Here is a 27,684-nt window from a genome sequence, read left to right on the forward strand (position 1 = left end):
AGCAGCGCGACACAAAAATGCCCCCCTTGATGAAGTGTACCACGAGAAAGGTTAGCTTAACTGAGTACATTGCACAAAAAAAGGAAAACTAATTCATCAATTTTGGGTGGATAAATGGAGACGTACAGAAAGGGGAGGTCAAATTGGGATGCCCCCCCCTTCCCCTTGGAAGATAACAACAAAGTTTTGAGAATTGTCACTCAGCGTTGCTGCGTGTAACTACCACTGCATATTCGTCCTCCTGTTTTCTCCCTAGGCTTGCCCCTTCTTCGTGTCCACAACGTTGAACGGGCGAAGCACCCCGGGTTAACTTAAAAAAAAGGTGCGCATGAGCAGTCGCAGCAAATCCATGTCCATTTCTGACAAAGAAAAGGACTCGCTCGTTTGCAAAAGGAAAAACAAATCCACTGGATCTGTCTTCAACGTGACACACACAAAAAAAAACAAAAAAAGGTTTGCGAAATTGTAGGGCTCTAATGCGTGTATTTTGTCAACGGAGCCAACGTCGTGCTCACTTTTTTCATTTCCCAAAATAAAAAAAATTATCTGTCGAATTGGCTAGCTGGTGAATTTTTACCTGAATGTTCATAAAAAAAAAAAAAAAAATGAGCAAAATTTTTCATCTTATTTTTGTAGATCTTCATTTTGCTATGTTCACAGAAGTGGCTCCATGTGGGGCTACTTCTCCCCGTAAGTTTGTTAAGATGCCTATAAAATTCATTTTTTGTGTGTTTGTTTTTCTTATAAAAGAGTTTTTTTTTTAAATACAAAATGGGAATACGCGTGACGTGTCTCTTCCTCTGGTTATAAAGAGAAATTAGCTGTTGATTCATCTTGGGGGGAAAAACAAAAACTGGGCCTTCTCCGAAGTAGGGCAAATCGATAAACTCTTTTGCTTCCCTGTCCATGTGAGCAATGAGGTAAACATTGCCCACCTTCAGTATGTTATGTGTAGCCAGCCCGTGGAGGAGCATTTTGGCATTTCGCACAGATTGCACACTTCGAACAGACTGCACACTTCGAACAGACTGCACACTTCGAACAGACTGCACACTTCGAACAGATTGCACCCTTTCGAAGGGGCGCCGACTAACACATGATGGGCAACGCACGTTGAGAGGCAGCTCTGCGTACTGTCCGTTCTTCACAACGATATAAGAGACGAACTTATGCTTGTCACTGGCTCGAATTTCATTTCCTTTCTGAGAATTTGTAACGCGATTGGCATGCGACTCCAAAGTGTGGAGTGAGTAATTCCCGTTCCTTTTTACTACCACCTGTTGCGGGGAAAACGGTCGAGTATTCGTCCCTCGCGCGGGGAAGACACCCTCCTCATTGTGCATATGAGGTTTTTCCCCTGGAAAGACACTATTCACGCCTGTCCCCTCCACCCGTTTTAGCAATTCGCTATGCCTCTTTAACTTTGCGTCATAATAATGATAGAGCTGACCACAGTGTGCATATATTTCGTCGATGGATTTCCTCTTCCTCACGTCAAACTGGAAAAAAAAATGGAAAAATTTTTTAACTTTCTTCAAATTATTGTCAATTTTTTTGTTAATCATTTTATGGAGTAGGTTTCTCCTCTGATCTATCTTTATGTACAAAAATATATTGCACTCATTTGTTAATGCTTCATTTGTAATCATCTCGAAAAGTAGAAAGCCAAGTAACCACACGTCGCTTTTTTGGATGTCTCTTCTTCTCCTGTGAAAAGTTCGCCTCTTCAACAGCTTCTTTTTTAGCACTCTCTTCATTTCATCAATCTGTTTGCAATATCGAAATGGGGATGCCTTCCGAATGGTCAATCTGTGAGGATCGCTTCTTCCCACACTGCTATGACTTTTTTTTTTCTTCAGGCCGATAATGCTTTCGCTGCTTCCCATTCGGACGACAATTTTAAAGTTCGCTGAATTGGCTGTAATTCGATTGTGGGCTCCTTCTCTGCGCAACCACTTTGTTGCTAAACCTGCAGTTCTGCTGCGGAACTTGTGGTTATCAGGGGCTGTGTCCCTTCCCCGCTTCTCCTTCTCCGCATCCATTTTCATCAGCTCGGGCGCAGCCATCATTTCGTTTCCCCTGCTTGTTCGAAAAAATAGGAAATCCTTATTGCTGAAAAAGGCTTTACTTTCTCCAAAGTCGTTAATGATGATGGATGGGGGGTTAGGAACTTTACCCATACTGGGGACATGTCTCCTTTGGGAAGGTGTAGCATAACACTGCGGAGTGGGCACGAGGCACATTCTGTCCAGATTGATCCCCCCTGTTGTGTTATTCTTCATTGGGTTTAAATTTTCCTGTGTGCTTCTTCCACTTTTCGTCGTCCCTTCCATTTTTGTGGTTTTTACTTTTTTGCCTGAACGGGTCAGGTAACTCGTCCGGGGTGCAAAAAAGGAGGAAGACGAATTGTTTCCCACTTGGGGAGCATTTTCTCCCTTCTTGTGGTATCCATTCCGAAGACGTGGGGCCCCATGGAAAGGAGCTTTCCCATTTAATGTTGACAAAGCGGATCCGTTGTAATTTACCAAAATGTTACTTGAGTTAATGTCAAAATGGGTTATCCGTCTTCTATGTATGCGCATAACGGTTTGTACAATTCGTCCGAACAACCTCAAAACAGACGTCACGTGTTGTAACTGGGTTATCCTCATACGGATGCTCTTTCTCAACATGGCATAATATAATGATAAATTAATTTTTGTGGATTTTCCTTCTTTGTATTGTCCCCTCCATTGGGGCATTTCATTTGTTATTTTTTTAAAAATTTTTTTTTTTCTGAACAGTAAATGTCCATTTTTGTCCATTCCCTGGAGGCCCCAAAAGGGCAACAAATTTGCACACACAATTTTTTCTCTTCTTAGCAAGTAATCTTCGTGTAAATAATTTATATAATTTTTTAAATTGTCATCATAATGCTGCATTAGTAGGTAATAAGTAAAGGTCCTACAATTGCCATTTTTTATAACACCGTATTGGTACATTTGGCATATGCTTCCATGCACATGTTGAAATATTCGAAGGCATTTTATTTCATCGAAAATATTTTTAAAAGCGTAATTTTCATTGATATGCTTCTGTATCTTTATCAATTTTATAATGAATGGTTTATGTCGGAAAATTGAATGAGAACATAAGTGTATCGTTCCATTCCCATCTTCATTTATTTTTTTCAGAAAATGCAAATGCTTCATGTTGCTAACCACGGCAAGGCTGTACAGCATCTGCAGTGGGTCATTCCCCTGTATGCATTTTTTTACGCGTCGTAGAAGCTTTTGTGCATTCTGTTGATTCAAATGAAGCTGCAAGACCTTCATGATCGGTATGTCCTCCACGTTTATAAGTTCGTCAAGGGGGGCATACTTGCGAAGAATTTTGGGAAAACTGAACGTCTTCCCCTTCGCGACGCCGATGAGCTCGTCAAATCTGTCTAGTATCTGTTCATGCTGGCCGTAGTAATTCTCATTGAAGTAGAAGCAGTTCAGGTCCTTCCTACTGTACGACGTGCAGAGGGAAAAGATCAGGAGGACTGTCCACGTGGCGACATCGATATTTTTGAGGGCATTCCCACTCGGTGCAATCTTCGCCCATTTGTCTTCCCCCCGACAATCTGGCCCATTTCTCGCTACCGAATTGGTTCCTTCCTCCGACGGGTGTGCCTTTCCATTCATTCTGCGCGCCAGTTTTCCACGACGATATTGCTGATGATGTATCTCTGGGGACAGTGAGGTGCATAATTCGTTTGTCCGCTCCTCCAAAATAGGGGAGTTCTTCTGGACGAAGTATCTTGGGGAGCGTTTCTGAAGACGATTTAATGCAAGGGGGCGAACAAAAATTTGTTTCTCCAATTTTGTACTTTGTGCACTATTGGGGTTACCTGAGGGGGGTCTGAAAATGCAGAGGTGGTTATCTTCTTCGTTTGTCTCCCTCCCACTGGTGTGACTTTTTCCTCGTATACGAAGAGATTGTTCCTCCCCTTGCTTGCGCATGTCAAGTGCTTTACGTGAAACAGCGTCCGAGTGGTCGCCAACGCTACTTTCTCCAACGCAGTGCAGCATGAATTCCAAAATTCTCGCCTTGTAAAAGTAAAACTGCAAAAGGAAATTCTTCTGCTCCGATAGGGAAAACAAAATTTTTAAAAATATCGTCAAAAAGGGGGTCGCCACTTGGGACCTTTTTGCACAAGACATAATGGTGAAGAGCAGAAAGTACTTCCTACCCATGTGCATGTAAAACTCGTTTTTTACTTTTCCAAATTTTTCTTTAAAATGAGATAACCATGTTGCTTTCCCTTTTTCTCGAAATGATTCCTCCCCATTGGGAAATGAGAAACAACGTCTCTTCTGGAGGGGCACCATTTTTTCACCTTTGAAAATGTGACCCCTTTCGATATACCTCAGGAAGTGCAAATATATTTTATAATATTTTCGAAGCCAAATCCGTTTGCTCCTCCGCTGGTGCAAAATTTGGTGAGCAGTATGCTCTGCCCACTTGAGGGGATATCCACTAGGGGGCTTCCCCTCCCCAGTCTCATCACCATGTATGAGGAGTTCTTCAAAGTGGGAAAAAAGTTTCTTTTTTAAAAGCATGCACAAAATTTGCTCCTCAACCAGGTGTGCTACTCTCTCCAACTTTACCTCACAATTTGTGCAATTTTCCTTTTTTTTTCCCAAATGGGGATTGTCCCTCTTCTGATGACTCCTGTTTATGATTCTTAAGAGGGTTTGAAGGAGGTAGACAAGGACAGGTTTTACGTCCTTCACGTGGGCTCCATTCTTCCAAAGTGGCACAAATGAAGAGTTGGCACTGCTTGATAGTTTACATATGAGCGAGATAAAGAAGCTTTGGTAGTACTTTCCTTCACCTTTTTTGGTAATCATCCCGTTAGTTGCGGGTGGGAGTTTCATCCCTGTCTCGATTGGCACTCCATCCTGCTTTACCCTTTTGTAGGATGTACCCCCCTTGTTGATAATTGCAATTTTTAGCAGAACACACCTCTTTTGGATGTCCTTCTTGTACTTGCGCAGGGCGTGAAAAAGCAAATAGACATACGAGGTGAACACTCGCGTGAAGAGATATACAAAGGAGTGAAGCTTCTCGGGGGGAAAGCGACTCCCAATCTGTGATGGGTACTTCTTGCCTAATCTGTTCCTACCTCGTTTGTGCTGCTTTCCCGTAGCGTTTTCCCTTCTACGCTGAACTGTTATAGCAGCACTTGTCTTGGATCCCACATCCTGCCGTTGCAGGAAGTGCAGGGCTCCTAGAAAGGTCTCCCCATATGTATGCAAGAAACATTTCATAGTCTGCATGCATTTTGTGATTACTTCAAAAGGTTCGCTTTCGATGAGAAGCACAATATGTTTAGCCCTCTCGCAGAGGGTTAAAAGGGACGTCTTTTCCCTTATCAGGTGGGTTATCTGTTCGTTGGTGCTGAGCTTCCCTCCCTTTGACCTCTTAAAATGGAACACAAGCGGTGCACGAACTGTAGTCCCACTAACAACTTTTAGTACTCCTTTGTGGGGGACACCCCACCGGTTGATGTGACAATCGTTTAATCCTTTGTGTGTCATTTTTCTCCACATGAATGTTGGACCGTTTTCCTTCCAACTGCGTATCAGATGGAGATTCCCCCTTGGTGGGAAAAAAAAATAGCTAAGGTGATTTTTCTCCTCTTCATTGTGTTGCCTACTCTGCATGACTTGTTTATACCTCTTTAGCATTTGGCGTACCACCCTTTGGTAGTGGCAGCACTTTTTAAGAAGCTCCATTTCGGGGTGGAAGTCCTCCTCATTTGTTTCTTTGTCCTTTGAGCTGACTGAGTGAGTTGTGCAGATACTGTGGAGACAGCCAAACCTTCGCACAATATTGCGAATATGAGCGTATCGAATTTTGATACGTTTGTCCCACTTATTGCAGTGATATACTTTCTGGTTTGTACAAACCAACTTGGGTGGTTGTCCTCCCATATGTTTGCCTAGGATAGCTCTGATCATCACGCTGGAAAATTTGTCGATGTGTCCCCTTCGATGGGTTGTGTTCCCTCCCCCCCTGATGCTGCTCAATGGAGTGGATTCACTATCTTCACCTGTTCTCCCATTCCACTGCTTAACCATTTTCTCAGCTCCACGTGCATGTGCCACCCTTTGATGATGCTTCATAAAGTGGTAGGTAGCTATTTTTGCGAACTTTTTAGATGCCTCTCTTTTGAATGTCTCTCTTTGGAGGAAACTGAAGAAGTGGGCCATGACCTTCCCGCCAGTCCTATACTTGAGAGTCATGTCATTCGTTCGATTTATAAACTGTGTAACACGCGAATGAAAAGATTTGCACAGAACGAAATGCCTTTTTCGAGATGGACCGATGAGGGTGTAGGTATGGCTACTTCGTATTGTCGCTGCCTTTCCGGGGGGGGAGAAATTCCTTCTCGGGTCACCAAAACGGGTTACCACCCCTTTTAAGTGTGCGTGTTTTCCCCTTTTTTCAAGCAGCTCTTTCTGCAGCTGGGGGGCGGGGTTATACTTGGCGAGGTTGAAAAGGAGGGGCGCATCTACACGCTGGGGAAAATACCCCCACGGGTTGCCATCCCGCAGGTTGCCATCCCGCAGGTTGCCATCCCGCAGGTTACCATCCCTCAGGTTATCTCCCCACAGGTTATCCCCCCACAGGTGACCCTCTACGGGGTAGTCCCCGCCGTGGTGGCAGTCACATCTCTTGCGCTTACCACGGGGAAAGGATAGCCCCCTCCCGACAGTGCCACTCACATACGTGTAAACAATACTATACGTACTTATCAAATGGGCCCTTATGAAGACATACCTTAGGGCGCTTCTTGGGGGTACCTCCCTACGGTGGAGCGAACGCCACAAGTGGGTGTAGTACACGCCGTTGTGCGTCTCCCCTTCTGTGCCCTTTCCCCGCATGCACAGTTTGTTGCTCACAACGTGGAAAAGCGCACAGAGGTACTTAAGAATGAAGCCATTTAAGAAGCGAGTCAAAACGTTGGCTAAGTTTCTTCCATTCCGGTGAATAACGATGTATACGACGAGAGTTATATACACATGTTTATTCAGGTGGTGTATTTTTCCCCCCTTTTTGAGGGGATACCTTTTTATAAAAAAAGTTACAATTTTGAGGAGCTGCGGAATGTCATTTTGCTTTATTTTTTTGCTCACATAAATGTGCTGCATCTTTTTACTTACATATATTTGCTTCATCTTTTTTTTCCAACGGGTGACGTTTTTCCTTGCAAGTGGGACGGGACGGGAAGGGACTGTCCTGCCAACTGTCGACCGCAAGGTTAACAGAGACAAGCAGGCAAAACGTCTCCCCGCAAATGATCTATCTCGTGCGCTACACTTCGTACCCCTGTGTATGTATATATTTCTGTTCGAAGTTTCGCATTAAAAAAAAAAAAAAGGGGGGGGGGGGGAGAGGGGAGAAATACCAACAGTTGGATAATCCCTCGTTTTTACTGTTTTTTGTGCAAATTTTGCCTTCTTGGCGGGGCTCCTCCCACTTGATAAACTGCGCCATTTGCTCGGATGCGTCTCGTTCGCGGGCTGTATCAAACATGTGCACATGGGCATGGGAGTGGGGGCGCTTTCTTTTGTGTCTCCCGCGACTGCGGAAAAGTGACCTCCTCAAAGAAATACCGACGACTCGTTTTCAAGTGATGGGCAAGAAATCTTCAGCGCAGCAGAGCTGAGGAGGGGGGGAGGAGTTAAACACAACCCGCAGGGTACTTATTGCGAAGGGGCAATCCCCCCAAAGTGACGAATTTTTGAAAGCATAAAGAAAAGGGAAAAGTACCAAAAAGGGGGAAATACCAAAAAGGGAAAAAGTACCCAAAAAAGGAAAAACTGTTATTTCAACTTACACCCATTGTGCTAAAAAAATGTTGATTCAACTTTTTTTCAAATTAATTCTTCCATTTTGAGGGAGTTAAAAAAAAAAAAAAGAGTGTACATTTCCGAAGCGTTGTTCCACCACCCTGTCACTGTTTTATAAAAAAGGAAAAGGCGTAATTTACACGACGAAGCATTTCATGTCCACTTTGTTGAGTCCCCCCCCAAAAAAAATGGATTACCGAAAGGGGGAGAAGATGGACGAGAAAAAAAATTAATCATACACCGGGAATATACACGAACGTGTTTGTATTTTGCTAAACAATTGTGTGCGTTTCTTTCTTACGCCTTGGGAGTTATTTTTTCCTTTTTTCTATGCTCCCTGCTCGGATGTCTTCTCCTTCTTCGGTTAAAACAGGGACGCCCCTCACGAGTGGTTGTAACTGGGAGCAACACAAAATTGAGTATCGCCCCGAGGGGGGGTAGCACAGCCCGATGGCATGGGAGCACTGCCCCACGGGGTGGATCATAAAACGAGTTTTTCCCTTTCACACCGCTTCTTTGGAGATGCACAGAGAAGGTGAAACAAAAAAAGGAAAAAAAGGAAAAAAAGGAAAAAAAAAACTGCCCGAATTGGATCGCTCACGCTCACGCTCACACGGTTACTTCGCCATTCTTTTTACACAAAATAAACTCGCCATCTCATTTTGAAAAGCCTTCGTGTCGCTCCTTTTATGTTCATTTGTGTGTTTCCAAATGGGTGGCCTCGCTCAGCAATTAACTGCTTCATTCTCATTTTTTTTTTTTTCCTTCACATTTGTGTTTATTTTTATTTTTTTTTTTATTTTGTCAATTCCTCCTTTTAGTATATTTTCCTGCGCGCTTTTGCAAGTTAGTTTCACGAGGTAATTTTCCTATGCGATTTTCCGCTCAGTTTTGTTCCCGCCGTTTATCCTTTTTGCACGTCCCCCTCCCTCCGCTTCCTTCCCCATTTTTGTCTCTCCCCATTTTTTTATTAGTATGTATATATTTTCGCTCCTCCTCCCTTATCGCGATTTAAAATTTGTGAGCATGTCCAAGTGGGCGTTTTCTTCTCTCCATTCGTAATTGTTGCGTGTTTAAGATGCCTTCATCCGTCGTAGCAATTGCACACGTGTGAGAAGCGCAAGAAGGGGGGATCACATGAGGGGAGAAAATCTGTCTTTGTACCTCCAAGCAAATGCTCTCCCGTTTTGTGCAAAATTGACAGTAGCTACAAAGCGCTCTCTCTCTGTTTCCCACCGCGCAGTCCCTGTTGCCTGTGTATGCACGGGCCCACCCTTCAGGGAGTAGGCAGCGAGGGAAAAGAAGAGGAACAAGAAAAAAAAAGCGAAAGAAAAAAAAAAGGAGCCCAAGAGGAAGCCCTTTGCGAGGAGTTCACAACGGGGAAACAAACACCATCCAAAATGAACTATCGCAGGAAGGGGAAACGAAAATGCAAAGTGAACTGCATAGACATAGAATTGGAGGCCTTCATCTTTGGGTGCTTCTTATACACGTGGAATCAAATCTTCACCGAGCATGTGAAGCAGAAGAAAAAGGGAAACAAAAGGAGCACTAGCGGAGTAAATAAGCGCAGCTGCAGGGTGAGTAGCAGCAGAGGAGGAGGGGGAAGAAGCGTCCAAAGTGTCAGTGTCGGGAAGACAACAAACACTGCTAAGAGAAAGTCGAACCTGGTGGCTGCGACCAATAAGACGTGTGCAGTTAAAAGCACGAACGTTTTGGAGGTGCCGACTTGGGAGAAGGACGCCAGCAGAAAAAGCTGCGGAGATAATGAAGGCACCTTGCCACACGCGTCATCAGCTAGCCATATTCGTAGCAACTTAAGTGAAGAATTTCAAAAGAGATATAAAATAAACATTAACGACCTCAACGAACAATTGCTCCATTTTGTTAAACTGAACTTTTGCTTGAATGACAAAAATTTTCACATTTTTCACGATTTATATTCTTTTTATGACCACATAAGGGAGGAGAAAAAGGACGAGGAGGTTTATTTGCACCGCGTTTTTTTTAAAAGCGATGAGGGGTGCGCGTCGCAGGGGGGGGAAGGGATGAGCAGTGCAGATGGGAACAGCATGGGAGGGAGGAGCGCAGTGGGTGAGAAGAGGTGGAGGGGGGGTTCTTCGCAGAGGAGGGGGACCCACAAGGGGGCCCAAAAGGTGTGCTCGTCAGGTGGTTCGAAGTTGTGTGTGGGGGACGGTTCGAAGCTGTGCGTGGGGGACGCTCCAAAGCTGTGCGCGGCGGATTGGATGAACCCCACTTGCACATGGCCCGCGAAGTGCCCCTTCTGCGAGCTGACGCGGGGCAAAGACAAGGGAGTTAAAAGAGTGAGGAGACAGAAGTTCATACACGCATGCACACGGAGAGTATACGGAGAGAAGAATCTCCAGCTTGTAAACAAATGTATCATAAATATAAAAACGTTTGATGATAGCTTTGTCCACTCGATCACCATCGAAAGATTATTCAGCTACATAAATAAAGAGAACAACAAAAATTTGCTTTTCTTTTGGTTCGAATTTTTGAATGTCCTTTTAAAGGTGACAATTAATAAGCAGCTGATGATTCAAATTTTTTTTTCTTTTGCGTGAAAAATTTACTTATAACTTCCTACTTTAACACAGAACAGATGATGAGCAGTGATGAATTCACCGCAGGGAAAACCTTCTCGACAAAAGGACAGGAAAAAAATCCTTTCCTCACAGAGATGCTAAAGAAATACAAATATGAAACGTTCAACAGTATCGTCTTGAATAATAACTACAAACTTTTGCAAAATTTATTCGATTATTTTTTTATGATATGTTCAACGAGGAGTTTGAAATTTTATGACAATTTTTTTTTGAATGTTCAGATGATTAATTTTATTTATCTTGTGCAGGTAAATTTTTTTCACTATTACTACATCGGTTTGTGTTCGAAGTTTTTCCAATGGGAGGCTGCTAATCGGGGGGGCACAAGCAAACTGGTCATACCTACTTCTAAGCCGGGAAGCAGCTACACCATACGGCTTCCAAAACAGACACAACTTGGTGAGGACGTGAAGGGGAAAATCGCCCCCTTCAGTCGCCTCAAGAAGAAAGATGGGGAAGCTGTCAATCCCGCTCCTAACCTGTGCAGTGTGAAAAAGGGACACAAAAAGGAATCCACAGTTGGGGCAAAGTTCAGGAGGGTGACTGGGGGAGGGGGTTGTCTCCACAAAGGTGGAGTGTGTGCTGAGGGAGGGGGATGTCTCCACAAAGGTGGAGTATATGCTGAGGGAGAGCAGATTGGCCCCATGAGTGAATTCACTTGCAGTGAGGAGGTTTCCTCTCCGCGTGGGAGAAGAGACACGGGGGGTAGCTTCATTGGAAAGTACTACAACGTGGGTGCGAAGCGGCCTTGTAGGGCCAACCTGAGTTACCAGAACTATGTGCGTGGGGTGCGGGGCACACGACAGGGCAGCATCAGTCGATGCGTGGCCCGTCAGATGGGGGAACAGGCCCCGATAGGCAGGAGTGGGATGGCCCCGATAGACAGGAGTGGGATGGCCCCGCTGACTCAGAATGGGATGGCCCCGCTGACTCAGAGTGGGATGGCCCCGCTGACTCAGAGTGGGATGGCCCCGCTGACTCAGAGTGGGATGGCCCCGCTGACTCAGAGTGGGATGGCCCCGATAGACAACAATAAGATTGCCCCACTGACTCCGAATGAGAAGATCCACCTGCCCCCCACCGCGATGCGCCTCGCGAGAAACCTGAAAATATTCTTCAAACGATCTCATAACTTCCTGAATAAGTACATTCAGTCAGATCAGCTAACCAAGCAAAGCAATATTTTTTCCTTCCTCTTCGACGCGCTACCATCAAGCACCCTGCGTAGTAACGTGAATAACACCCTGGAGCCGTACGTCCTTTCTATATTCTCCAAGTACGAATTCATCGAAGTACACGATTTTGTGGAGAGCCTAAAAGGATTATACAATTTGAAGAGGAAAAAAAAAAAAGGAACAAAAAAAACTCTGCGAAGTGGCGAACAACCTAATGTGAAATTCCTGAACGACTTACAAGGGTTTAATTACATCTATCACAATTTAAAAAATGACTACCTCGTGTTGGCGGAGAGTCTATACTTTGACATGCGCGGCGAGAGGGGGAAAGAAAAGAAGACATACGGGAGAGAGGAAGAAAGGGGGACACACGAAAGAGGAGAAAAGCGCAAGTACAACAAAACGAAAATTTCTAACTTAATTCAAAACGAAAAAACAGACATTTTCAGAAACGTATCCTTATATAAATTTTCGTCCAAAAAGCTGACCGTCCAACACAACCTCTTTAATATTTACTTGGAGTGTAGCTTGCTGAACAAGGCGTTCAAATTGTTAATGATCGATTTTAATTTTTCCTTCTCCCTCACTTCGGAAATTATTTTCCTATACAAAATATATCTCATTGAGTTAAAAAGGAAAAATATTTTATTCGCATTTGATTTTGAACATGACCTTTTATAAATGTTTTATTCTTTTGAAAAAATATCTTTGCAATCCTACGTCATTCAAATTATTATCTTTGGTTTGCCTTGATTTTAGTAACCTCATTTTTAATTATCCTTTTTTAAGGTCTTATCTTTCCTTCTGTCCGAATGACAGAATTAAATTTTTGAGGAGTAATATAATTTTGCATGAAAATGTGACAGCCAATTGTTATTACAATAATTATTTTAGTCAGAAGAATGACGTGGGTGGATTAAATTTGTTGTGTGATGATGTATGGGATCGAAGGGGGCGTTATGGAATTGTGAGGGAGGAGGGACCAGGGAGCAGTCGTAGAGAGGCTTTACCGGAGGAAATTTCCAGCTGTGTGGGGGAAGAGGCGGTCTCCGTGCGCCTTGCCTACAGTTCACGTGCCATGTATAGCCCTCAAGGGTTGTCCAATTCTCAGAATCAGTATGTTGACTCTGTTGGGAGGCTTGCTCCTCGTTCCGTCGTCAGGGGGGAGGTGTCTCCGCGTGCCAGGGACCCGGAGGGAAACGAAGGGGAGAGGGGCTCCGAATTCGCTTCATACGGTCAACGTGGACAATACGGTCATTGCTTCGAAGCAGGTGTGCGGGATAAGCGCGGTTTGCGAAGTGACTCGGTAGCCCCCTCCGCCAGAGTGCCTTTCCCGTATGACGAAGAAGCCTTTTGCAGAAATGCGCCCATAGACCTCTGCAGCAGTGTGGCGCGAGAAGCCACCTCCAGCAGGGGGGGAGACTTCCACAGGAGTGCGTCCCACAGGAGTGCGTCCCACAGGAGTGCGTCCCACAGGAGTGCGTCCCACAGGAGTACGTCTCACAGGAGTACGTCCCACAGGAGTACGTCTCACAGGAGTACGTCTCACAGAAGTACGTCTCACAGGAGTACGTCTCACAGAAGTGCGTCCCGCATAAGTCCATGTCGAAGAAGCAACCCCAAGGGGGACCATCGCACGTGCAGCCACTCCAGCGAGGACTCGTTTCACGCGGGGAGAAGTGGAAGACACCGCCGCTTTCTCAGTCAGCACGATCATTTGTACATGCGGAAAATTGTCCGAAGTTTCAACTTTATTTTTAATATATTGGAGAAAACGGTGACCAGCTGCGAGATGTCCCTGCTCAATTGTAAGGAAGCGGCGGGGCGGGGCCCGCAGCCGTCATTGGGGGGGCGGCAAACTGGAGAGCGATCAACTATGGGGCGGTCAATGGGGGAGCGGCCAACTGTTGGACTGCATACTGGAGGACTACAAACTGTGGGACTACAAACTGGGGACCTGCGGATGGGCCGCCCCCCCGTGGAGCCCCCCCCGTGCGACGCGCCGTACGTCCTCGCGAAAAACAGCTACCAAGAAAACGTAGGCAATATGACCAACTTCATAAAGGAAGTGGTGAACAAGCTGGAATCGTATTTTAGCGAACATTTTAGCCGAAAGGATATGAAAAAGCACATTGAAAAATTGGGAAGAAAAAAGTACACCCATTTTTTATACGACTCCAAGGCAATGAGATCGTTGAGAGAAGCACACGATGATTCGTTCTTCTGCTGTTTGGAGTTTTTATTTTTGGCATACATTTGTTCCAACTATTTCTCCGACCATGTGTGTAGAAGCTACAAGGACTGCTTCAAATTGTTTAACTTCAATAACATTTGGCCAAGCAACCAGCAGATAAGGGTGAAGATTTTACTCTCGCTGATACATCTCCTTCTTCACGAGATTAACGTCATAAATTTGAACAGCTTTTTTTTACAGATTTTAAAAATAATTTTGAATAAATTTTACAACCATTTGGATTACAACGATCTGCAGATGTTTCAGTACATATATATGAGTCTGTCTAATGAGACATTGTTTTCTTGTTTCTCCATTTGTGATGAGATTAGGGATGCTATCCGGGGTAGCTTCGGCTCGGTGAGGGAATTTGCTTATGTCTTTCACTTATCCAGGAGGAGGGACGCCTTTTCGCTGTGTCGCCTTGGCTGCGCGGGGGACCTCCTCGGGGACGACCTTTTCGTCAAGGACCTTTTGGACTTCCTTCTGGGGAGGGAAGCGGCGGCGCGAAAGGGGGAGAGCCCAAACGTGGCAGAGGTGCCCAATGGGAAGGGGCCAAACGTGGCAGAGGCGCTCACTGGGAAGGGGCCAAACGTGGCAGAGGTGCCCAATGGGGAGAGGCCAAACGTGGCAGAGTTGCCCAGTGGGGACCCCCTCAACGAGACTGCCCTGTGGGAGGACACGCCCCCCAGTGAGTGGCCACACAACGAAACAATTAGAGATGACTCTGCTGTGGGTGCATGGGTTGACCACTTTGAGAAGCACGGAGAGGATGAGCAAAATGGAGGTCACCCAAAGTACCACTTTGATAATTTCAAAAGTGAGGCATCCTTTGAGAAAAACGACTTTGTTTTTTTTAAAAAAAGGGAGAAGGAGGGAAGAGAGGAAAAAACGAAACAAGGGGGGGGAAGAGGAAGTAGAAGTGGAGGAAGAGGAGGAAGCCCCTTTCTGGATAACGTACTCCTCCACTTAGATAAAAAAAATACGAATGGGAGGAAAAGCCTAGTGAAGAAAGCCTCCACATGGGATGAAGTAGAAGAGAGACAAAACAATGATACCCATACTGAACTTCATAATAGTACAAGCGGAAGACACACCTCGATGAGGGAGAAAACGCACAAGGGACAAAATAGTGAAGAAGAAAAAGGTGAAGAAGAAAAAAGTGAAGGACAAAATAGTGAAGAAGAAAACAGTGAAGGAGAAAAAAGTGAAGAAGAAAAATACAAAAAAATGCTGCACCATTTCAAAGTTAGCAAAGAGGATCATATAGAAAGTAATTTGAACAGACAAAACGAATGGCTGATACGATTGAAGACGTGGAGAGATCGTTACCATTACTATGCAAATGTGAAGCCTGATCATTACGAGGCATATAATTTGGAGAAAGAATATTACCTTCCTGATGAACTATTTGAAACAAACTGCTTCATCCTAGCAGAGGAGAAACATCAAATGAGAATCGGATTTAATCTCGAAAAAAATAACTACCTTTTTGAATGCTTAAATTTATTGAGGATGATCGATTTATACATGGAATGTAGAACCAGTACATGCAACAGGCCGCTGTATTTTGTAAAAAGCGTAATTATTACCTGCTTAAGTGTTAGCTACTCCAAACAGCTTTCTGTGGTGTATATACACGCCCTCATACGACTATGTCTATTCGAACTACGTATGGATAATACTCATACGTCTGTCTGCATTCTCCTCGAAATTTTAAGTCATTTTGAGCAGATCACAAGTTACAGAAATGTGCTGGGAATTATTTTTTACCTTTGCGGGTACTCGCTACTACACCAGCTTAACTTACAGTCGGAGCGCATGCAAAGGGAAGGAAGGAAAAGGGAACTGATAAGGGAATACCACCACTATGCAAATGTAAAGAGGGAAAATTGGGGCTCTTCTCAGGGGTGTAAACTGGGCAGGTCCACATTTGTGAAGAGTTTCAACACTCCTGATATTTCTCCGATTGGAAGAAGGGGGTCCCACGTTTGTAACAAGGAGGAGGAGGGCGGGGATGAACGGGCTTCCGACTCCGACAGCACCAACGGGGGGGAACGCGCGATTGGCTCGGTTTCCACCCGTGAAAGAGCGAACCTGGACCGCGCACTATCTGAGCGTAGCCACCGAAGCAGTAATTATACGCCCAGCCCGCGAGTCAAGGAAAAGACCGCACCGGAAGGGTTCGCCAGAAGCGTGGAGAGGGGAAGAAGTAGCTGCAGGAAGGGGAGCCTCTCCAAGGGAGGCTCTGTGAAGTGTGCCAGGAAACTAATCCCGCTAGTGAAGAACCAAATTAAAATCACCGACTACTTTTCCAATGTGAAGAACGAAAAGGTGCAAGAGGCACTTTCAGACGCCGACTCAGCCATATCTGACAGTGATATTCACCTGATCAGTTCAGGAAAAAAGTGCGTAAAGAAAAGAAAAAAAAATGATGGATTAACCGATCACGTAGTTGAGCAGAGGGAGAGGCCCCCCACGGAGACAAATTTCGAAGAGAGGAAAGAACAGATATACGACTCACTTGAACAGATAAATAAAAAGCAATTTTTTTACTTTTAATTTGCTTCTACATGAAACGAGCTCTCTATCACTGGGAGAATGACGGAGATGCGGTGGGAATTTCCAACGGAATTCAACAAAAGAAAAGGGTAAAGGATGCTCTCTTCTTCCTCATGTCGTCTTATAAATTTTTTTACAAATCATCCCTTTTTCTGTCAAAGCATGAACAGATTGGGAGTTTTAAATTTCCACTTTTTGACTTCCAGCTGTTCGGGGCGTATAAGACGTTTTACGCCTTCTACAAGGGGGCCTTTCTCCGGTGCTGCAACGCGAATGTGACGTTCACCTCGCCGGGTTGACTTCATTGTGCGGCCATTCGTCCGTCCACCCACTCGTCAATTTGCTAATTTTTTTTGTTGTTGTTCATATGCCAGCGCCCATGTGCGATAGGACTCCTGGTGTGTGTGTTTTTTTTTTTTTTTTTATCCTCTCCTCTTCCTCCATTTGGGAAAAACGCGAAGAGGTGAGGACCCCAATACGTAAAACAACGTCTTTTTCCAGTTGCCCTAATTCGGCTGACTCATTCGTTTGTTCAAGACAAAAAACGGGACATTTGCTGCGCGGCCCACAGCTAAGCGGTAAAAAAAAAAAAAAGTTCAAATGACGGCAAAAGAGCAGCATCGTAGGTGTTCAAAATGTGCCTTGCGTTACACTTTCTTTTGTGTTGAATAAATCGTGCGTTGCCTTCCCCTTTTTTCTATGGAAAGGAAAAGGCACATCTCCCAGTTGGCACGACAGGAGAGCCCCACTACAGCAGTTTAAAGGGCTAACCTGGCGCGCAAAAAAAAAAAAAAAAAAAAAAATTACACACATGTAGCTGTTCCTGTTGTGCATATTTAAGCACCAGGCGGGATGATCCCTCTGTGATGTTTTTTTTATAAAAATGTAGATCTGAACAGTCAATCAAAATTCCTCTCCACTTTTACCGAAGTGCAGTGCGGAAAATATCACCAGCGAGGCCTACAATTTGTTTATCCCTTCTTTGGCGCCACAACAAAGTGGGGAGAAATGAAAAAGAGCAAAGAAGTTGCGCAAAATGGCAGCGCGGGAATTTATCGTTGCTACTTTTCCGTAAGAGCGAGTACGCCAGCGCGCCGGAGCAAAATCGTGACTCCCAACCTAAGCAACACCCAATTGAAACGAAACAACACCGAGCGTTGCAGCTTGCATAAAAAGGGTTAACACCACATAGGGGGTGGGAGGGAACTTCACACCGTAAGAAGCCCGCAAACGCGTGAAGGGCAGATCCCCTCAGTTTCACCCATTTTTGCAAAAAACGGGGCGACGTTTTTCTCCTTATCTACCCCTGATTGTGCGCTAAAATGAGTTCACCACGGATGTCAACGGGGGGGGCACTTTGATATGTAGGAGACCCTCCGGAAGAGGAGGCACAAACGAGTCGCCAACGGGTCGCCAACAAACGAATGACCAACAAACCGCCAACGAATCGCAACGCACCTGGGGGAGACGGCAACTAAGCAGCCCCCACGGAATGCATTAACGGAAAGCATACAACTTTTTTCGTAACATGAAATGATATTCTCCCCTTTTTTTTTAATTCTCTTGTCTTTGTTTCCTCCCCAATGGAGATGCCATTTTCGCAATTTTGAGAAAAACCAAGGGAAGTATTTATCCCCCCCAGTTGTCAAAGTGAGGAAGGGCTCGAGAGTTTTTTTTCGGCTACGTAGAAGGGGTAGTAGAGATGCTCACCCATGGGGAGAAGAACAAAGTATGTCAGTATGCCCCTTAAGAAGGCGTAACGTCTGTTCACGAAGTGAAAGACCGAATGACCGTGTATGGAAGCAACCCAGGTTAAATGCCCTACATTGTGTTAGACCTTTCCCGCGGGATGGTGTCTCCATGTGCAAAGGTTTTCACAAAGGGGGGGAGAACAATACGATGCAGTGGGAAAAAAAATACAACATGGAAAAGGCTCAAACGATGTTCATTTCGTGCAAGACAGGCTTCAATTTTTCTAGGCGAAAAAGATGTGCCAAGAGTGACAGTGCCTCAAGCGGAAGAATCAGCTGGAAGATCGGCACACGATTAGGGGTTCATAGGAAGGGGAAGCTACTCTCATCCGGGGGGGGAGAAAAGGAGAGACTTCAGGACAGTCTCGAACAAATCACAAATGATGAAAACCTTCCAGAGGATATTCCCACAGTGGGAGAATCACGTAGCGGTTTGGAAATGCCCCGAGATAGTCACCCCTCCGAGGAGTGCACTAAAACGATTCTAGGAAATATTCTACAGAGAAGCTACATACATAATTACACACAAAATGAGGACCTGTTCAGGCTGTTAAAGGGAATAAACGCTCTGCTTAGCAAATTAAATGTGCACCATTACGGAAAAGAAGACGAGGGAGGGGGGGTACTAGATATCCACTCAGTGTCTACAGATGACAGAAATGCAAAAAGTGCAGAAGAACAAATTATTGATGTGCACAACGTGAAGAGAGATACCCTTTCTAAGTATAATAACTCCCTGAACGAGTCAGGCGATTTTTTTTCTACAACGGATAAACATCATGGGAGTGGTAAACACACTTCTGCGTCTTCCTCCCCTCCTGATATACTCACAGGAAGGATATTTAAAACGTGGGTGTTTCCACTCAATTTGATGCTTATCAAATCGTGGGTTGATAAAATTGTAAAATCGGTATGTGTAGATGATCATGCTGAGAGGGAAATCTCCAAAGACAGCAACATCTTTGTTAAGTGCGAAAATGTTATCCAGAAAAGGTTGTTCTTTCATTTGGTATGTTTTTACACACGGATTGCGACGTGGAGGGGAGGACGCCGAAGGGATGTGATTCTATATCTCTACAGAGAGGACGAAGAGGAGGCAGAAAATCTCTACAGCCATTTGAAGGACATGTATGCGGAAGAGTCGGTCAGCTTTTTTAATTACAAGCATTGCATACATAATGACAAGGCAGCGTTTATAATTTTATTATCGTATGATGAATTCTTCAACTTAACCCTACACGTTGCTAACAAAACACCTGCCGATTTGGAGAGGTACCTGAACGGAAAGGCCAGTTGTGGCTCTGGATGTCCCAACCTGTTTTCCCTTTTTTCGCAGCTGCTTGGAAGGGCTCCCCGCTGTGAGGCAGCGAAGTGCGGAGAAGAGAAAGGCGGCGAAGAGAAAGGCGGCAAAGAGAAATGCGGTGAAAAGAAATGTGGCGAAGCGCAGCAAACGTTTAAAATATTTCTGGACGATTTTAACGTGGCGTACAATTATGGCCAAAGCGTGATAGAGAAAAATCTTTACGAGCACCTTTTCCCTGCGATTGACCTGCGGAGGGAGCACGTCACATTTTACTTCCTTTCGAGGACCGCTTTCCCCACGCTGTGGTTTAATATTTGGCTGGAACATGTCCACAAGGAGTGCTATTCTGTCAATCTGCAAAAAAGGAAAAACGTTTTTATTTTACACAAAAGGTTTATTCTGCCTCTGTTGGATGACCAGGCAACCGCGCAGTGGAACTCCAGCAGTTCGGAAAGAGGAAGCCCAAAACAAATCGCGAAAAGGGACAAGGAGATGATAACCTCAAGCTTGTATCCCCTCTTCGATCTGGCGACAAATAAAAAAAGAAATTTCCAAAACCCACAGGTGGAACAATATATGTCCATTTTTAACAAACACAGAAAAGAAATTATTGTCGAGTATTTGAAGAGGCACAACTTGTACAACATAAATAAGTTAAAAAGGAAAGACAAAAAAATAAAAAGAAAATTTAATATCGCTAGACGGTTTTTAAAAAAAAAAAAAAAATTTGACAGACTTGGAAATTTTGCACTACATAAATTTCTTCATGAACAGAAAAAAAAAAGGAAGAATATTCTTCAGAAAAAATGTTATTGATTATAGTTATGTGACAGAAAGGGAGTTTCTACAGGAGAGGGATAAGATGCAGATATTGACAGAAGGGTTGTCCGGTTGGCATCGCGGGGGAAGGGAAGGGCTCCTCCCTCAGCACTGTGGGGAGGCATCCTTGGCAGGAAGAACTCGTGCTGATGGATCCTCTCCAGGAAGAACTCGTGCTGATGGATCCTCTCCAGGAAAAACTCGTACTGATGGATCCTCTCCAGGAAGAACTCCTGCTGATGGATCCTCTCCAGGAGGTGAACCGCGTAACAATGTGAGACAAATGGATAGTTCGCGAAAAGTGGGCAGGGAGAACGGACATTGTGAGAGATGGGAGGAACATGAAGAGTGCGATAAAGAAATGAATGTCCCTTTTTTTTTGCAAAGTAGAGGAACGACGCGGCTTCGCTTCGATACGGACACGTATCTCCCAAATGGAGCAAAACATTTTTGTTACAAAAGTGGAGACGCACAGGAAGGGTTGTCTCAATCTACTACGCGCGCCGCGGCTCCACTCCACCCGTGCATTTACTACACATTCGATAAGGACGCGTTCGAAAAGTTTTCCAAAGATGTGTACGCAGCGCTTCCGGTTTTGCCTGAACGGTTCAGGCGAAAATGGAGAATTGTGTTAAAAAAATATGAAGAAGCAATACGCCCAAGTTTTTCCCGTAAAAAGTATCTCCTAAAGGGGCTCTTCCTGGTAAGGGAAAAGTTAAGCAAAGTGGAAAAACAGTTTATTGGAGAGTTACTAAAGAATGGCATTATTAAAATTATTTTGTCTCGTGTGAACATTTCTTCGGACGTTATTGGGGTGAACACCGTGTTTGTGGAGGATGTGCAAGTGTACGTAAAGGATAAACTCCCTCAGTACAATCGGCTTCTTACCCTGATAAATCGCCTGCACGGGGAGGTTTTCCACCCCTCCGGTGGGAGCAGCCTTCTGGGGAACCGCCTTCTGGGGAACAGCTCCTACTGGGGAGAAGAAGCCCCCCCAGTGGATGATGCATACAGACTCCACTTTGTAAAATACTTTTTGTACTTAAATTGGGCGAAGATATTCAGGAAGTACACCCTGTCAAATAATGACCTGTTAAATTTATTTGCAAATTGCAAAAATTGTTTTTTAATTCCAAGGAGGTATGAAGACATTTCCATTTTGTTAAATTTGCAGAGCGGGAGTTACTTAAATATATCCCATTTGCACAAAGCAGTGCTGCGCGATTTTTATTTTAATCTGTACAACGGGAGCATCAGCAGGGGAATCTCTTTTCACCTGAACGGTGCAGGGGAATTGCGAATAAATGTATCACCCCTGTTTGATGACCGGGTGAGCAGTCCTCCTGGGGGAAAAAAAACCTATAACTTTTTCTGTACGCAGCGGAGGTGGAGCAACGATCAACTGGAAGATCTCTCCACGCATAATATCATTTATATGACCATGAAAACAGCACAAAACGTTCACAAAATTTACAAATATAAAGAGACGAATGAAACAATTCTGCTGCACCGTTTCTTGGGCATGTCGAATGAGACGGCCTACTCGATTAACTACTTCGACTTTTTGTACTTTCATTTTTTGACGAACAAAAATATTGGAACAATAAAAAGACACCTCATAAATAACGTGTTCGAATTTTACGCTGTTAAGAGGAAAGAATATGAAAAGGAATTTATCACCTCCGATAGGGAAGACAAAATTAATGATTATCATCAGAGGGTCCAAAAAATAAAAAAATATTTCCCAGAAAATAACGCATATGTGTATTACGATACGTTTGAAAAATATAACAGCATTATGAAGGAAGTGAGAAATAAATTGAGGAGGATGTACAGGCAAAAGTATAGCATGCTGAGTGAAAGCATTTGTGAAGGGGATCAGAGTGATGTGGTCCTGACCACTGTCGACTCGGAGCGCTGCATTATTCTGGACATGTATAAAATGAAGTCATCCGTGGGGGAGAAAAAAAAAAAACAGAAAAGTGACCTGTACGTTTGTGCAAACAGCAGGGGTGAGCTGTTCATATGCAACATATTCTTCTTTGATAGGGTCTTAAAGGATAAAAAAATGTGCGACTCTATTAGGGAAAGAAACAAAGGCATTAATTACGTTGATTATTTGTTTGGCCAAAGGGATGTGGTTAATTACGAGCTGTTCTTCAAGGAGCGCCACTTCCCGTTTGACATTTATCGGGGAGATTGCATGGGCAACGGGGGGGAGATGGAAAATAACTGTCCTCCCACCGAGGTGAAAAAAAAATTTTCCACCAATTTGTAGTCAACAAAATCAGGGTGAACGAAAAGTTGGGCAGCCAGAAAAACTATCGTAATGAGAGAGAGGAACAAATTTCACAAGCAAATGGAGAGGAAACAAAAATGGTGAACCTGGAGGACTTATTTCAAAATTGGTACAGCGAAGATTTGTACAGTCGGAGAAGGAAGCTTTCTCTTTACTGGCAAAAGCTGGAGAACTTAAAGAGAGAAATGCTTCAGAAGTGCGAGAGGAGGTTGAACAAAGACATGGGAAAAAATGCGCACAGTGGATGTGTAGAAGGGGACCACTATAACCAAGCGGGATGGGATCCCTTGGAGGGGAAAAAAAAACGTATGACGTACGAAGTGAACAGTTTCAGCGAAGGTGCCAAGACAAGCTATGTCACACAGAAGGGACCCTGCCAATCAGCTGGAAACAAAATTATGAGCGCGAAAATTATGGGCACCCTCAAGAAATACAAAAAAAAAAAAACAGTGGAAATAGAAATAATTACACAAAAGAGCTGAACAAAGTGGATCGAATATTTGGAAACAAAAAAAAGACCATGCTGGATGAATATATGAACATATTTTCTTTTCTACAACACCTCGATCTTATCGACACGCTGAGCAAATTTTTAAATCCATACGTACGAAATAGCCTGTGGTTTTACGTCATAAGTTTGTACATTAACCAACAGTATGAGATGGACCCAGAAAAGTTCCTTGTCCAGCCGGAACTGCTAATAACAATTTTTTACATATGTTTTTGCAAAGGAGAGGGGGATTACTTGGGGAACTATATGGCCTCTTTTCAAATCGAGAGCGACGACTTGCGGGACGTTGTCGTGGATGTGTTTGCGTACAAGCAGTTGTTGTCCTGTGTGCAGGACAGGTGAGGCCGCTCGCGGATGGGGGCACACTGCGGGCACGCACAGCGGGAACACACAGTGGGAACCGCGCCAGTTCGTGCCTTTGCGTCCGGTCCCCACTTCCCGAGCGCACTCCCAAATCGGCGCCCCCCCCCAGTTCACCGTTGCTAACCCACCCCTTTTCGCAGGTTCCAAATCAACGTGGATATCCCGTTCAACCTAGAGGGCGTGCAAAACGTGTACGACGGGCTAATTAAATTAAGGGAAAAAAAGTTCACAGAAATAGACCAACAGGTGGAGGCCAAACTACACGAGCTGAGCATCATCCTTCACGCAAGTATATCCAGCAATTTTAACGAAGGAGTAAATCAAATTCTGTGTAAGTTTGTTCGTTATGTGGAAGACATGAGGAAAATCACCAAGGTGATGTAGCCCCGCGGGGTTAGAAGCTAACATAACAGTGACATCATCACATGGGGTGAAAAAAAAAAAAATGCCGAGTTGTATAACGAGGTGTGCTCATGCAAGGGGGTACAATTATCATTAGCCCCTCTCTATATACTCTATATTTTCATTGCGAATTTTTTTTTTTTTTCCCTTTTTTATCTTTTCTTCTTATCCTCCATGGACTCATCTGCACTTTGCCACTGAATGTTGTGCTTGTTGTACATGGGCCACGTGGGCATGATTAGCTGCAAGGGGGGTAGTAAAGTAGGGAGTTCAGGGGTTGTTCAACGGGACATTCATATCCACTCCCCTTTGCGGGGGGCTAATTTGAGTAACCCCCCCCCGGGGCTGTACACACACATGCGTCGTGCGTGCGTCTTGTGTGACAACCGTAGCCGTGGACGCTCTCCCATTTCCTTACCAATGCAGACAAGGCGGTACCGGCCAAAATGATGTAGGCACTCAAGGCTAAGTCCTGCTTGTAATAACCGACTGCAATGGAGACAATTGTGCTGATGGTGAATACGATATTTTTGATTAAAAATGCGAGCTTCTGACCGTGGAAATCCTGCGGTTGGTTGGGTGAGACGTGGGTTGGTGAGGCGGCGCTCGTTTGGGGTGAGGCGTGGGTTGGTAAAGCGGCGCTCGTTTGAGGTGAGGCGTAGATTGGTGAGGGGTGCTCATTCGCCAGCGCGTTGGCGTTCCCCACGCTGCTATACAGCGCTACTCGCTACCCACACGAGTGGATGACTCACCATGTGATTCCTCCGGACACACACGTAGGTGCGCTCTATGCTGTTTTTAATAGCGCTAATTAGACCCATGGGGTTATGGTTCGAATGGGGGTGGGGGGTAGAACTTTTGAGGAGGTTTCCTTTCTTCTTCGTTATGCACTCGCAGCGTCGCGAGGGAGCAAGCAGGACTGTATAATATAATCCCCGTTAGAGCGGTGCGAATGGGGGGTTATACTATCTCACTAGGATGAACTCTTTTAATAATGCTGAAGGGGGGGGATCTTCCTCCTGAGCGTTGTTCCTTCTGAGCGCTGTTCCTGCTGTGTGTCGTACCTGCTGTGCTTCGTACCTGCTGTGCTTCGTACCTGCTGTGCTTCGTACCTGCTGTGCGTCGTTCCGGCTGTGCTTCGTTCCGGCTGTGCTTCTTTCCGGCTGTGCTTCGTTCCGGCTGTGCTTCGTACCTGCTGTGCGTCGTACCTGCTGTGCGTCGGTCCACCTTTCCTCGTAGTTGTACGTGCGCATGCGAGTAACTATGAAAGAGCATGTTTCATTCCATAGATGGAAGTGACATAAAAGGGGAGACTAAAGATCAAAATCAGGCAGTACAAATTGGCTTCCAGTAATTTTTATGACCCTCCTACTGTGAATAATTACCTTTTTTTTTTTTTTTGTTAGCTTGCCGGTTGGCTTGTTCGCATGGGGAAGGGAGAAAAAAAATTGCGGAAATGGAGGAGTAAAACATTGCAGTTACACTGCGCGAAGGTGAAAGAGAAGATTATATTGTGACCCGTAATTTTTGATGTGCCAGTAAAGAGAGGAGATTATTTGTCGACCCAGGTTAATGTGGCAAGAGATACGATGGGATGGATGTGGTCATTTCGCCGTAAAAATGGGAAACCTGCATTTTGCGCACAGGGGGTGCAAAAAGATTGTGAATTTAGGTGCACCTGAGGAGGCGTTACAAATTGGGGAGATAGGGAGATAGGGAAATGGGGAGATGGGGAGGGGGGGAGAGTTCCCAAGGGGTAAACCAACATGGGGAAAAAATAAACCGTGAGTGGAAACTTAAAAATGGGATGTCACAATATTTGTTGCCTGGGGTTCGGGGGGAATATTCTCCACTGCTCTGAAGAAGATTGCCCTTCATGGGAGGAGGAAGAGTCCTCTTTTGCAGAGATGCAAAATGGGAGGGGGCATAACGAAAGGGGGCATAACGAAGGGGGGCATAACGGGACGATGTGCGAAGGTGTCTCCTACACGTCACGCAAATCATGTAGAGAGTTTCACCCGCACGAGGGGAAATGTCGCTATACAATTTTGCCACCGGCGTGGGACCCCCCCTCCCGTTGATTTGCTCTCTTACACCCCTTCTGCGGTTGGGGAAAATAGTGACCAGGAGAAAAAAAAAAAGCAAAAAAAAGCAAAAAGATCAAAAAACGGCAAAAAAGAGCAACTACATTTGAAATTCCCTAAACGGGTGAGCATGTTGAGCGAAGGATGAAGGAGCCAAATCTTGTACCGTTTGCGAGTTACTCCCCGTCGTAGCGAAATGGTAAGCAGTGAGGAGTGCGAACCAGCCAGTAACCGAGGGAGAGAAGTAAATGCCCCTCCAAAGTGAGACCCAGGCGTATTAGCCCAGTTAAAACGAGAGAAGAGTTACAAGTACGAAATCAAAATTCCACAATGGATAAAAAAAAAATGAACAGAACGGAGGTACCATCCAAGGAGGAAACTGGGTAAGACAAATTGAGGGGAGGGACTAACGGGTTAGGAGCGTTGGGGGAGAGGGGAGTAGTATACCCCCCACACACGGGTTCGCATACACATATATGTCGATGTGTATGTGTATACCTCTAGTATACATTCGTGCCGCGTGAAAAGAAAAAAAAAAGACATGTGCGTTGCTTCATTTTGTAGTGTAAGGCCGAATAACTTTGTCTTTGCGTTCCCTTGCGGGGGTGCCCTATTTCGCCAGAGGGTATATGCATCACGTGAGGTTTTGCGAAAATGGGGAAATGCTTACTCTGCAAATGTGAAGATTTTTTTTTTTTTTTTTTTTTTTTTTTTTCTCGATGCTACCCCCGCGTTGATACTCTCACTTGCACACCGTTTGTTAACACATTTGCGAGCTTTCCAAAATGGAGTACTTGCGTGAACGTCCCATTAAGGAAGTTTGCAAATTTTTGTAATGCTCTTTTTTCCGCTTCACTAATTTATCTGCCATTGTTTTCACAGCAGAGGTTTTGCGCCCACGTGTTCAGCGCGTAGCTCAGCTATAGGCCTTTTTTTTTTTTCGCCCTCGAGAGTATGAATTTCGGGGAGAATCGCTTAAGCTTCATCTCGGAGTCTTTGCCAATTTACCATTTTGTGACCCTTACCATTTTATGACCTTTACCTTCTTATGACCCTTACCATTTTATGACCTTTACCATTTCATTCGGAGCGACATAGAATTAGCATGTGAGGCCGTCCCTGTGTGGGAGAGATTCGCTCATTGGGTTCGCCTGGGCCGTGAGATTCGCAAACTGTGATCGTTAAATAAAATTGCCTTGCTGTACCCAACCCAGTCAGAGGGGGCGATTGCCTTTACGTCCGTTTGCACCGCTAGGCAAGCCTTTTCTCTGTTTGATGTGCAGGCCTTTGTCCCCAATTGGCAGCCCCCCCAAGGGGGTATACACGCGTACATGCACAATACACACATGCGTAATGTAATTTTATGTGCATACGTTCGAGTATACAATACATCCCCTCCCCCCCCTACAACACTACCCGTGCGGTGAGGCGTTTTCATTTTTTTCATTTCATCAGCGTAGCGGGTACACATGATAAACCATTGAACAGTGAGTGCTTCCTCATTCCCCCCACAAGCACTGATTAGGAAAAAAAAAAATAATTTTTTTTTTCCCATTCAAAAATTAGCAAGTGAACCTTCCCAGTGTATATGGACACACATTAGAACATGCCCCAGAATGGTATGTGAATGTACATTAACGAGTGTTTCCCCTTCGATCAGTTAGCT

The 27,684-nt window shown here is 44.8% G+C and overlaps 4 protein-coding genes across 4 annotated transcripts; 2 read left to right on the forward strand and 2 right to left on the reverse strand.

The window, feature by feature from the left end:
* Positions 1–542: 542 nt before the first annotated feature.
* PCYB_132500 (kinase) lies at positions 543–6,275 on the reverse strand (the record flags this gene model as incomplete). The annotated part of the gene is made up of 2 exons (XM_004224274.1): positions 543–3,423; positions 3,721–6,275. 2 exons carry the CDS (start codon positions 6,273–6,275, stop codon positions 543–545), a joined length of 5,436 nt encoding a protein of 1,811 aa, XP_004224322.1.
* Positions 6,276–9,286: 3,011 nt separating this feature from the next.
* On the forward strand, positions 9,287–16,776 carry PCYB_132510 (hypothetical protein). Its single transcript, XM_004224275.1, has 9 exons — positions 9,287–10,012; positions 10,091–11,086; positions 11,126–11,374; positions 11,543–13,122; positions 13,258–13,570; positions 13,646–14,489; positions 14,526–14,846; positions 14,877–15,029; positions 15,108–16,776. Exons 4-9 carry the CDS (start codon positions 12,359–12,361, stop codon positions 16,484–16,486), a joined length of 3,774 nt encoding a protein of 1,257 aa, XP_004224323.1. The 5' UTR covers positions 9,287–10,012; positions 10,091–11,086; positions 11,126–11,374; positions 11,543–12,358; the 3' UTR covers positions 16,487–16,776.
* A 1,243-nt stretch (positions 16,777–18,019) lies between these two features.
* On the forward strand, positions 18,020–23,080 carry PCYB_132520 (hypothetical protein; the record flags this gene model as incomplete). Its single annotated transcript, XM_004224276.1, has 3 exons — positions 18,020–19,608; positions 19,669–20,523; positions 20,614–23,080. The coding sequence occupies 2 exons, from the start codon at positions 18,020–18,022 to the stop codon at positions 20,354–20,356; spliced, it is 2,277 nt and encodes a 758-aa protein (XP_004224324.1). The 3' UTR covers positions 20,357–20,523; positions 20,614–23,080.
* A 1,006-nt stretch (positions 23,081–24,086) lies between these two features.
* PCYB_132530 (microsomal signal peptidase 12 kDa subunit) lies at positions 24,087–24,755 on the reverse strand (the record flags this gene model as incomplete). The annotated part of the gene is made up of 3 exons (XM_004224277.1): positions 24,087–24,176; positions 24,353–24,499; positions 24,687–24,755. The coding sequence occupies 3 exons, from the start codon at positions 24,753–24,755 to the stop codon at positions 24,087–24,089; spliced, it is 306 nt and encodes a 101-aa protein (XP_004224325.1).
* Positions 24,756–27,684: the final 2,929 nt, after the last annotated feature.

The sequence above is a fragment of the Plasmodium cynomolgi genome, chromosome 13, assembly GCF_000321355.1.
Source record: "Plasmodium cynomolgi strain B DNA, chromosome 13, whole genome shotgun sequence".
In the NCBI taxonomy this organism is placed as follows: Eukaryota; Apicomplexa; class Aconoidasida; order Haemosporida; family Plasmodiidae; genus Plasmodium; species Plasmodium cynomolgi.

Excerpts from the sequence above, each read along its gene's own strand:
- PCYB_132510 (XM_004224275.1), top strand. The coding sequence starts at position 12,359 with ATGACCTTTTATAAATGTTTTATTCTTTTGAAAAAATATCTTTGCAAT. Across the intron at positions 13,123-13,257 it reads AGGGGGGGAGACTTCCACAG|GAGTACGTCTCACAGAAGTG; the intron begins GAGTGCGTCCCA and ends TACGTCTCACAG. Across the intron at positions 14,490-14,525 it reads TGGGAAGGGGCCAAACGTGG|AGGTGCCCAATGGGGAGAGG; the intron begins CAGAGGCGCTCA and ends CAAACGTGGCAG.